Genomic DNA, 12,816 nt, shown 5'->3' on the forward strand with positions numbered 1-12,816 from the left:
CTAAAAATCTAAAGTTGAAAAATGGAAAAACACAATAGAAACCTACTGTGAGAGACTGAGAAAATCGAATTTCCATGAAAATTCGTACTTTAGTGAATTCAAACTTGTTTTTCTCAAAATCTGTATATGCTAGAATGAATCTTTTAACATATTTGGACTTAGAAGACCTAATTCTAAAAATGTAGAGTAGAAAACTTGAAGGACACAGCTACAATCTCCCTCAGTAGAACATCTTTTTTGACTTTCTATGAAAATACGTAGTTATGTGATTTTGCACTGAAATAATTTGGTAACTTCAAAATTTACTTTTGTTAATCGTATTTCATCTACTCGACATGATTTGATGCAAAGGACATTTGATACGTATGATAAATCCATGCGTTTGTTCAATCAGTAGGAAAAAATAAAAAAAGGCACAGACATATTTGGGTCTCACATAAACTGGGAGGGGTTCAGAGGGGTGGCACCCTTACTAAAACTGAATAATATTCCGAGTTTACTCAAATCGGCCGCAGCATCGCTGAGAACGACCATTTTCTAAAAAAAAGTTCCGTCCCGGGTCTTTACGGGTTAAATGTGTGCGTTAGAAGCTTGAGATCAAAAATGCATCATTTTTTGGCACAATCTCACCCCGGATGACGGTACGATAACCTCCATGGCCTAAGTCGATCATGACCAGAGGTTGAAGGTCAGGGACCGTAACATGATGTCGAAAAGAGGGAGGAGCAACTATAAAGAAGGGAGGCGGTCTTAATTTATGAGAAAGTCAGGTCTTTTAGTGCCCTATGGGAACTTTTTTAAAAAGGTACAATAACTTTCATGCCCTCGGTCGGTCATGGCCAGAAGTTGATGTCCAGGGACCGGAACATAATACCCGGTTTTTCTAAAACGAAGATGGCGACGTTTGGTCTCTATGAAGTTGTATACAACTGTAGAAACTGTTTACAAACCTCCAAACATTGGTATTTCCGGAACCAGAATGACCTTTAGAAACCAGAAATAATAGTCCAACGGCATTTTTTAAATTCAATATGGTGACGTCCGGTTTCAGAATTTTGTGAAAAACGAATATATGCTCTGCAATATGTATATTTTCGATATCAAGATGACGTCTATAATCCAAATATTCATGTCCGGCACATTTTCTGGAAAGGTTACTAAAATAGAGAAGAAGGCTTGGACGTAATATTGAAACGTTGTTTTGAAACCAATTCCGCGATTATTGCTTTCTGTCAAGCTGTGTAAAACTAAGTGAAATGGTTAAATAATGTCAATATTTCTAGAGAAAAACTATGTTCAGAAAATGACAATGGGCGTCCAACGCTATTTTCAAATTCAAGAAAAAAAATATTCAAGTGATATTAGGTTCATAGGTCAGAGCTGACTCCCCAAAACCGAAAATTGTCTGAACGTTTGGTATAGTGAGGGTTGTTTTTTTGCATTGGAAGTTATTTAAAACTTGAGGAAAATGTGAAGATAGTCCCCTTATTTCCAAATTGTTAATTAATTCATGAAAACTGATGTATAAGGATGATATTGATATTGTTTACACAAAAAAGTAAAACGAGAAGACATAGCAAGCAATAATTGGGCCGTTGTGGAACATAGCCATCGAGCAAATTTGTCAGGAGAAGCAATTTTCGAAAAATCTCTGAATAAAATTCTGTTTAACGGATTCTTTCAAACAAAATGTTCTAATATAAAGGTTATGAAGTGGTTTAACATGTGTCACAGGGACGATCCATTAAACAATGTGAAGTAGAATTAAGATCACCGTCTTTTCCGCGGTCCATTACATGTCGCTTGCTCGAGGGTTGGCTCACCTGCAAATTCATTCACTTTAGCTCAAGATGGAGAAACGAAAAAGGTGGTATATAAGCAAGGTTATAATTAAAAAAGAAATATTATTTTGAATGATGGGTTGGAAAAAATATATAGAAATATAGAAAATTATAGAAAAAGCAGAAATTTTTACACGAGCAAGGCCGGGTACATTCAGTTAGTATCCTATAAAAACCAAAAATTTTCTCAATGGTTCTAAACGCTTGGTCGCAGGTGGTCGCGGCTAGACTCTTTCAAAAATGTGAGTAGACGCCTGAAGCTCCTGGGAGCTCCTGGAAGGAAAAAGATGCCGGCCAACAAAGTTTAGAATAATGTTTTATTTCTCATCTTTTTCGTTTTGTAATGCCTTTTTTTTTCACCAATAAAACAACATAACTAAGGATGAAAAAAGTCGCATCGCATAACAACCATTTAAGACCCGTACCTGAAAGTGCTCTTCATAAACATTCAATCTCAGAAAACCATCGTAATGAAAATTACACATTTTTACGCAAGCAAGAGACAAGAGATTTTTGGATCAATCAGAAATGAAAAACGATCAGCAACTTCTATATGGAAAACCTAAAAAAAGATAAAAATCTATTTTAATAGTCTATTTTAGATTTTTAGCTCGTATCAACTCTAAAAACAATAATTTTAATCACATTTTTTGGTGAAGAAACATCAGAATTTATCGAAAACCGAACTACTTTCAAATATTTTTGGTTTTGAATGATTGTTTTCTAATTTATTTGAACATGTAAATGCTGAATCTTTTAGAAAATTTTTGAAGCTTCCAAATGAAAGCAATAAAATTGCTCCAAGTGGTACACATTCAGAAATAACGCTACTCAAGGAAGAGTATTGAAGAAACTAGATAGTTGAATAACGCTGAGAAGGCTAACCTTAGGGCATATCCGTTACAAAGTTTTTTGATTTTTTATATTTATATATTTATATCTCTCTCTAGCATTTTTCCTATAGATCATCTCTGGCTTAAAATCATACATACAAATCATCCTACTCACTATTCAACAATGCTCGTGAAGCTACAGAGGGAATGAGTATTGATAGTGGTTTTTCAAATCTTGTAACAGAGAAATGGCGAAGATGGATCACATTCAGCTGGCATCAACTGCTGAAAAAAAATACATGCACATGCTATGCACTAGAAAGGTTTATAAATTATCATAAAAAATAGATTACCAAGAGTTGCAAGCTGGGAATAATTTGAATTCTTTCTTATTTTTGTTATACAAATGCTGTCCACCGAAAGTATAAACATTAAACGTAGCTCTCATATATAAGTCAATTAAACAGGTTTCGCATTAAGCTAGCTTTTAACGCCTCAACTCAACTTCCCAAGCGGAAGGGACTCCGTCATCAAAAATGGACGAAAGTCGTAAATTTTACACTCTATTAGACGAGTGTCCGCATACATATTACGCATCAGCCAGAAACGACCATTATAAGGGAGGAACGATCGTCTCATCAGCTGCCGGTTCCGTCCATAATTTCCCTGTATATTGCGACGGTGGAATGATCTTTCAAAATTCTATTTTTAGTCATAAATGTTATATGTATCGGTAATAGATCGTCGCAGGCGAGAGACACTTACTCTGTGATGTTCCTGGCGAAGTGTCGACACAAAACTTCAGCCAATGCTGCTGCTGGCAAGACTTCTGTGTGCGCGACTATGTTTTCCAGTTTGACGCGTCTGGAAAAAAAGGTCCATGTTAACACGCTGCTGTGCCATTTTTGATCGATTTCCAAATTTTGTTGTTGTCGATTAACATTTAAATCCGGATAAAATTTTAAAATTTTTTGCTAAAAAGCAAAATTTCTAGCAAACAAATACCAATTATATAGTAACAATGTATAGGAAAAAAAGCGTGCTTACGAATAAGTTACCTTACAGTCGATTTCTTGAGCAGCTGTTTTGCACCTCGAATTGTCTAGCGAAACTTTGAATACGTTCCAAAAAGTTGCACACAAGATGAAGAGATAAACAAATGGACAACAAAACGTGCATTCAAAATTTTATAAATATCCCACGGTCGCGAATTAAAAATTCTCTACCATCCTTACCGACCTTGCCGAAACGCGCTAGACAGTTCGAGTGCACTTTGTTGCAACATCGGGGACCTGGCGCGCTTGTGCCTGTCCTGTGCTGTCACCCCATTCACAATGAGCCAGCTTCAAAACTAGTTCAATGTACAGCACATTCGGCGGTCACCTACCGAGCTGTGGCAGCAGCGACAAAAGAAAAGAAAAAGGCAAATAGAATAAATAAATGACAGAGAATCCGAACTGAAATTTCAGCATGCAAACGGTTCGTAATATAAATATTTGTAGCACCGCTCCTCGTGTTAGAAGATCCCGCACTTTTGTAATAGTTATGTATCCGTATCTATCTCGCAAGCGGTGGTTGTTTGTTGGTAAACGTGCCAATCTTGTGAGCCGAAATAATGCTATGATTGCAACCAGGTTTGAAAAACTACATACATGAATATAAACAATTTTTTTCCTCAGGAAATGTTCGCTTGGACACAGCTTCAAAGTCTCATTCATCGTGTAACAGATTTTTTGTTCTCTCCGAATTTTCTAGCAAATTTTTCTACTGCCAGCGTATGTCCGACAGCACCCCGCCGGTGCGAATGGAAATCGTAAACATCGCCTCGGTGATTTGCCTTACGACCAGTATTGGCGACAAACGATGGAAAACAGCTGAACTTAAAAAGTGGGCGAAATTGCTCGAATAGAGATCATCTGCTTTTAATTCGGTCAGTCGTAATATCTAAGCACCTTTGCGTCGCTTGTGCGGTCCCTGACGGAAACTCAGTTTGTTTTGTGAGCGTTTCCAGTCAAAATTACTTGCTTATAAAAGTATTTTCCACAGGTAGTTTTGTAAAAGAAAGTCTGAACGCCACTTTAAAAAATAATTCCTAAGCCTAAAAAGTTTCTCCAGCTGTTTCATAGGCAGGTGTGCAATGTTTAATTCAAATCAGAGTCACTCGAAAATTGGTCAATAGGTCATTTGGCATGGAAACGCTCATGTACTAGATTCATAACACTCACGCTTCCCGAAGCGGCTCGTAAACATAATAAATGTTCTATGTGTCACCCAAATATACATTCAAAAATTACCTTATTAAAAAGCACTAAACGTCCTACACGTGTGTTATATTCGAATCGAGGAAGTGGATGAGACTCGGTCGGGTGAAGACGCTTTTATAGTTAAGTCCAATCGATCGTTTTGTTTCACTATTAAACCCGGGACCAAGGTCACCGGTTATTGTTTTACAAAACAAAGGAACAGTGATAATGGATCGTACACAGAAGAAGAATACAATTGGATTCGATTTTGGAAAAGGTGGCGTTATGCCTTCGCTTAAAGAGCTTTATTGCTAGGGATCTCAAAATCAAGGACTTGGATGTACACTCGGTGTGCCGGGACTCTGCAGAAAACACGTTTTTCGTTAAATTCAAAGATGAGACGGTGATGAAGGAGACCACTCAGCGTTTACAGACAACGGAAACCTTTACATATGGCGACGGTAAGAAGGTTCAAGTGCACGTGGCAACAGCAGACGGATTTTTCCGTTATGTTCGAATCTTCAATCTCCCACCCGAATTTACTGACGCGGACATTGCGAAGGTAATGGCCAAATTTGGAACAGTACGACAAATAGTCAGAGAGAAACTGCCTTCGGATCTTGGTTTTGATGCCTTTAACGGTACGCGTGGCGTACATATGGAGGTCAAATTGGAAATACCACCTGCACTGTACATCGGTCATTTCAAGTGCCGTATCTTCTATGAAGGCTTACGTAATCGATGTTTTGTATGTAAGGAGGAGGGTCACGTAAAGGCAGATTGTCCATCACGTCCTTCAGTACAGTCGAGAATTGTTAACACAACCATTATCGGTGATGAGAATCGCCAACCAGTGACATTTGCAACCATCACAAAAGGTATAAACCAAATCTGTGGTGCTGAATCCTCGGACCCACAAGAAGAAACGGCCGTTTTGGAACAGCTAGAGGAACTAGCTTACTCTTCTGCCAACGTAGCAGTAACTAGAAGGGCGACAGAGGCATCCCCCCTGAGAACACTTACCCAAGAAGGAGGAGAATGGAAAAATGTTTCACCGAGGAGCAGTCGATCAATGGAAACGCGAAGGACCAAACGACTTCGACAACAGTGGCCAGAACAGTGTGTTGCAAGGGATCGAGGATATAGCCAACAAAAGGAGCAAGTCGTCTTTGTTGAAAAGCACTGGTAAAACTCAACTTTAAAGATGTTCTTTAGTCGAGTAATTGTTAGCATTAATCTAAATGCTATACAAACACGTGTGAAACTTAGTCTCTTAAATGATTTTATTCGTAACACTGCCGCGGATATAGTTTTTTGTCAAGAAGTAGCCTTTCATAATTTTTCATTCATAACTACGCATTCTGCCATAGTGAATGTGAACAATGGTCAGGGTACTGCGATTTTAATACGAAAAGGAATTAAAGCTGACGACATCATTTGTGATCCCAACGGAAGAATTGTTTCTGTAAGAGTAGGTAATACAAATTATATTAATGTATATGGCCAAGCAGGCAACCAGTACAAAATGGAACGAGAAAAGTTTTACGCTAGCGAAATAGCCATCCATTTGAACAAGACATGTGCTCTAAGCCACGTGATAGGCGGTGATTTTGACTGCATATTAGATGCAAAAGATACCAAGGGTTCAACAAAAAATTACTGTAATGGACTAAAAACACTTGTTAGAGGTTTAGGACTGAAAGATGTAGAAAGAGATGTTAAAGGAGATTCAACTCAGTGGTCCTTCGTGCGCGGGCCATCTGCCTCTCGTATTGATAGATTCTATGCACCACCCGATTTTGTAAGAAATGTTTTATCCTTTGAAACAATTGCTGTTGCTTTTTCCGATCATAGAGCTATTGTAATGAAGATCAATGTCAACCAAACCGACTTGGGGCAGAGCATTGGCGAAGGATATTGGAAGATCAATACTTCTTTTCTTAACGACGATGTTTGTGAAAATGAATTTTGTTTTCAATATGAGGCTTTGCAACAAAGGTATGCTTATCGTACAAACCAATTTGGCTGGTGGGTTAACTATTTTAAACCGAAAGTTAGCTCATTTCAAGATGGCTTGACAAAGTATTTTTTTTTAAATTCTTTTAGCACCAATATTTAGTGGTTAACTTGTGGTTTCGAAATCCAATTTGTGGTAATTTGTGGTTGAGTTATTTCTTAGAAATTTTCTGAAAACTGAGTCAAGCCATCTCTGAAAATGATTTCGCTTCAAATGAATCGGACAACGATGATGTATACATCAATCTAAAGCTCTTAATTTGTGGTTCAGGAAAATGTAGTTTTTGTAGGCATACTTCATAATAAAATAATTAAAAAACTATTATTTAAATTTTTGAAGATTGTTTACCTCTTGTTGTCAACACCGACCGTACGCGGCGCTGGTAGACCATCAAGATGATTTTTTCTCAGAAAGCTTTCGTGTAGCGATGAGTATGGTGAAACTAGAGATACTCAGAGGGAGAGATATGCGGTGAGCCAAACGAACCGTCAAAATTTGAGCCAAACGAACGAGAAAGGTAACACCACATTGAGAGGTATTGCAATCAGGTACAAAAAAGAACGTAGTCATTTCTATACGATTTTTTGTTCTATTGCCAATGAAGGAGTGATTTTTACCCGGAGTTCAACAAACCTTGTGTATAGGTAACAAAATAAGTGAAGGTGTATAAAATTAAACATAAGCATAAAATATATATCACCTTAACAGTTTTTGCGAAGCACTTCACTATTCTTAAGGACTTTCACCGTCACCACCGATTATACAAGTCGAATGTTAGTCAACATTGCGCTTTGAGAAGAGATCTGGCATCTCTGACATTTGAAACCCAGTTGCCGAATTGGCGATTTTTTTCACCGCGAATCTCTTCCTCTGAGTATTTCTAGGTGAAACAGTATGTAAACAGCAGGGATACTATATGTGCAGATTTGCTGCGAAATTCAAATGTAAGCCTCCGTGTGTATTACGTAAATTTCCTCAAAATAAGTGAAGTTTTACGTAGACATGTGAGCGTAATTTTCTCGATCTTCGGTCGAATCATTTCCGGAAATGTAGTTTTGCCGGTTACCGATTGTTTAAAAAAAAACCTGAATGAATACACCTAGGGGTGTGATCTGGTCTTTCTCATACAAAATCTATTATATGTTAAAATCTATTAGCACATACGTTTTAACTCTTGGAATAAATTACAGCCTGATAATAATAAAGAACATTTTTTTGTTTCGATAAATATAATAATATTTTGGTAACCGACTACGCAACTGTATTCGACTGTTGGGTATTTTAGAAACCGAAATGATGCCTGAAGATCGGGAATGGGCCTTAGAACTGTAGGGAACGGTTGAAACGCATGTAAATGCCCAAAGGTGTGAGTCCTGACTAGAATTAAAATTCATTATTTTCTCGTCTCAGGAATATGCTACTACAACTACCCCCTGAATAATAAAACAAAAAAGCTTTCAACGGCAGCGACAACTGTGTGTCGTATACAGTAAGGTCGCTTTTTACGCGGGTTGCTTTCCTCCATTACTCAAAAACGGTACAAGATATCGACCTCATTTCAATCACGTTTTCCGTTTTAGGCCACGAGTGATCATATATCAGTTTTTCAAAAAAATCACAATTTCTTGTGTAAATACTCTAAATTTAAAATATTGAATTTTGGTCTCTAGATTGGCCACTATCATATTCAAACGAGGTTTTAACGTTTTAGGACGGTTTTTTTTGTTATATTTGCAACTCAAAAAGTCGTTTTTTACGCGGGCCCATACAAATTTGGAACGCATCCCCCGCGTAAAAAACGACTGTCGATATGTTCTTGATAACCCACTAGCACTAACATCGGCAGGTGCCAGTACTATGCTCATCCAACACCGCGTACGGTCGGTGTTGACAACAAGAGGTAAACAATGTTCAAAAATTTAAATAATAGTTTTTTACTTATTTTAATATGAACTATGCCTACAAAAACTACATTTTCGTGAACCACAAATTAAGAGCTCTCGAATGATGTATATATCATCGTTGTCCGATTCATTTGAAGCGAAATCATTTTCAGAGATGGCTTGACTCAGTTTTTTGAAAATTTCTCAGAAATTACTCAACCACAAATTACCACAAATTGTATTTCGAAACCACAAATTAACCACTAAATATTGGTGCTAAAAGAATTAAAAAAAATACTTTGTCAATCCATCTTGAAATGAGCCGAAAGTTAAACAATTTTATAGAACTAAAAGTATAGAGTTTAACCGTAATATTACACAAAGACAATCTGAACTGTACAGAACACTATTCGAGCTTTCTAGTAGACAAGACAATAATAGTGATGATACTTTGGAAATGAATTTTGTAAAAGCTCTCTTTTAAAATTGAAAGTGAGAAGATTAAAAACTTGGAGGAAAAATTGTCCGGAAACAGTATAATTACTGATGAAAAACTCAACATCTATCAAATAATAGCTAGGCATACAATATTTAAAAATCGAACAATTACTGAATTACTCGACGGAGATACCATTGTGAGTGGTACAGAGAATTTGAAAGGGTATATTTATGAGCATTTTTCCAAACAATTCAAAAATGACAGTAATCTAAAAGAGTGCAGTTCCCTCAACTATGTGAAAAAGAGCCTAAACGAAGAAGAGTCCTCAAGCTTAATCTTGAACATTACAGAAGAGGAAGTGAGACAAGTGATTTATAGTTGTACCAAAAAGAAAACCCCAGGACCGGATGGTATTAACTACGAATTTTATTCTAAACATTTCGATTTGATTAAAGACGATATGGTCAAACTTTTCAATGCGTTACTGCAGGATAATGTTTGCCCCCCTTCGTCCTTTTGCGAAGGAATCATAACATTAATTCCCAAATCTGGTATCTCCAAAAATATCTCTGGTTTTCGAGCGATAAGTCTTTTAAACTGTGATTACAAAATTTTTGCAAAAATTCTCGCCAATCGCATTCAAAATTTAATGGGTAGCATTCTAGACAACGGACAGACGGCATGCGTTGCTAACAAATCTTGCATTAGCACTCTTGATCAAATCAGAACAGTTATAGCTAAGGCAAACGGTTCAAACTGTTTCAAGACCGCAATTCTAAGTTTAGACATGGAGAAAGCCTTTGACAATGTTAATCATAGTGTGTTATGGAAAGTCCTACAGAAATATAATTGTCCACCGCAGCTTATAAGTTGTATAAAAAACCTGTACAAAGTGTCTTCTGCAAAAGTGATCTTCAATGGCATTTTAACAAGCAGTTTCAAAATAGAAAAATCTGTACGACAAGGCTGTTCCTTGTCGATGGCTTTATTCGTTATTTATCTAGAACCACTAATCCGCGAAATCTACCACTCTGTAACTGGGATTCTGCTAGAGGATACCTTTTTTAAAATTGTAGCATACGCAGACGATATAACAATAATTATTAGATCCAATGAAGAATTTGATAAGGTCATTGAAATTGCAACACACTATAGTGACACCTTTGGCATCAAACTAAATATTAAGAAGTCAGCCTTCTTAAGGCTAAATAATTGCATATTGGGCCCTCAACTCATTCGAGAGGAGAAACAGTTGAAAGTTTTAGGAATGATATTACTTGAAAATTGGAATGAAATGATAAATAAAAATTTTAATCATTCGATTGCTATGTGTAATGTAAAGCCACCATCAATGGTACTGGCATTAGAAATTTGAATTTTGTCCAAAAAACTTGGATTTTAAATACTTTTGTGCTGAGTAAAATATGGTACATTGGACAACTTTTACCTCCGGAGAGACATCATGTTGATGAGTTGACTAGAATGGTAATGCAATTTTTTTGGGGCTCACAAATCTTTAAAGTTAAATTCTCGCAGCTATTTTTGCCTTACGACCAAGGTGGGTTAGGATTGGTCGATGTCGAATCTAAACTGAAAGCTCTCTTTATTAAATAACTATTATACGGTAGAAACGATCATGTCAGTAATAAAGTTCATTTTTTACTTAACTGGAACCGCATAGATAAATTGTCTCAAGACACGGTTAATTCAATTAACGCTGCCAAAGACTACAAACATACAGATTATTTGAACACAGTTGCATTAATTTATAGCTCGCTTATATCTAAACGTAACCTCCAAGCAAAGATAGAAACTAAACTACCTGATTATGATTGGCTCATTATATGGGACAATTTTAGCATGAATTTCTTAAGCTCAGAAGCTAGATCAATGCTGTTTGAAATTTTAAATGATATTTTCCCAAACAAGGATAAGCTAACCGCATATAAAGTTCGAGGCCAATCTGAAAACAAATGCGAAATCTGTAAAATGTTGGATACTAACTTACATAGAATTTACGAATGTGCAAAATCAAAAATAATTTGGAACTGGGTAGAAGAAATAGTTAGAAATCATATCAAAATTAATATGAAACACATGATAAAAATTCTTGATGTGTATATTGGACCAAAGAACAAACAGTATAAAACAATACTATGGATAGTCTCAGAAACAATTGTGTACAATATGAAACATTACAAAAACTCGTCACTCTTTGTATTTAAAAATATCCTCAGGAACAAAAGATGGAATCAACGAAAATTTTTTTGGAAAACTTTTGGAAAATATGCTTTCAGCTTTTAGTAAGTTGAATTATTACAAATGTTAAATAGTATTTAAGATGTTCAGTCAGATTTTTGTGTTTATCTTTAATTGTAATTATTTTTGTAAATAAATATTTGTTATTAAAAAAAAAATCCGGTGTGATTTGACTTTATTGAGCATAACAAATTTGAAAATTAATGTTAAAAATTATTTAAATGATGTTTAAAACTCCAGATTGCTTTTCTTTAGTCACCATTGATTGCAAAATTATGACGTCATGGCACTGCTTGCATTCAACAATTAAAACTAAAACATGTATAAACTACACGCAAAAGTTTTCCTTGTTACTTTAAAAGTAACAACAAAAAATTCTACTTTTTGTAATAATTTTATTACTTAAAAAGTAATAAAATTCATTTCCAGACAAATAACGACACACACTGTCAAATATCTTGCATATCTTACGAGATCTTGTCTATCCAATAATGGTCGTAACAACTACATTGACCAAAAATTCGTTGTCATATAAAAGATAATTTGCTTTACACTCACCAGCAACTAGTGTAAATTTACTTTTACGATTTACCCAGAATTCCAAAACCTCTGTTAAAGTAGGATAACTATGGGATTCTATGGGATACACAATTTGTTTCAAAATCTAGTATACTGTGCAAATTATAATGTTAACAGTCACCAACTGAGTGATTCAAGTCGTTCATATTCAGCCTCTCAATTATAATAACCCCTTTTTTCAACACCTAATAGTATGGTTTTTGAATGACACCTTAGATGACTAGTTGCTGTTTCTTCCTTCTCCAATTCATCCGGTGTACGTGTGTTAATTTGTTCATTGTACACATATGGGAAAAAGAAAACAATGTGTCAAGAGCTGCCAGGTACGTTTCTTCTCCACCATACATGTTGATGATTTCCAAACCTTTATATGCAATATGCCTTTGGGAATAATATCATGATTGGTAAACACAATGCGTTGAAGGAAAACACAAACATTTGCGTTCTCGCAAGCGGATACAAGCGATGTTGAAAATTGCATTAAACCAAACGAAGAAGAAATCTTATATTCGCTATCAATGATTTTGCAATCATCTCCGGCAACTCTGATCGCAGTGTACCAGCTTTTTCTTTTCAAGTTAGAAACAGTGATCTGAACATGCGAATCAAAAAGTGGCCGGTTCACGATTAAATATTTAATACGGAAAAGTATCTAGGTAAGGGTTGGTTCTTTTTCCAGAATTATTGTTGGTGTTCATGGAAATAGAAATGACTGCCACAAA

General features: G+C 35.9%; 2 protein-coding genes across 6 annotated transcripts in view; one reads left to right on the forward strand and one right to left on the reverse strand.

Annotated features, from left to right (window-relative positions):
* The window catches only part of LOC129726920 (rho guanine nucleotide exchange factor 7), a 108,511-nt gene that overhangs the window by 80,043 nt on the left and 15,652 nt on the right, over positions 1-12,816 (reverse strand). The window contains exon 1 of one of the 5 annotated variants that reach the window (XM_055684181.1): positions 3,440-3,538. The exons of the other annotated variants lie outside the window; for them this stretch is intronic. The gene's annotated coding sequence lies outside the window, so the exon portion shown is untranslated. Of the gene's footprint in view, positions 1-3,439; positions 3,539-12,816 lie in introns of those variants that run through there. 5 annotated transcript variants of the gene reach the window in all.
* Positions 1-12,816, forward strand: part of LOC129728189 (uncharacterized) — a 44,673-nt gene that overhangs the window by 12,399 nt on the left and 19,458 nt on the right. Inside the window, exon 2 of the mRNA XM_055686605.1 lies at positions 5,219-5,896. Coding sequence (XP_055542580.1) covers positions 5,219-5,896 — 678 coding nt within the window. The remainder of the gene's footprint in view (positions 1-5,218; positions 5,897-12,816) is intronic.

The sequence above is a fragment of the Wyeomyia smithii genome, chromosome 3 (genome assembly GCF_029784165.1).
Source record: "Wyeomyia smithii strain HCP4-BCI-WySm-NY-G18 chromosome 3, ASM2978416v1, whole genome shotgun sequence".
In the NCBI taxonomy this organism is placed as follows: domain Eukaryota; kingdom Metazoa; phylum Arthropoda; class Insecta; order Diptera; family Culicidae; genus Wyeomyia; species Wyeomyia smithii.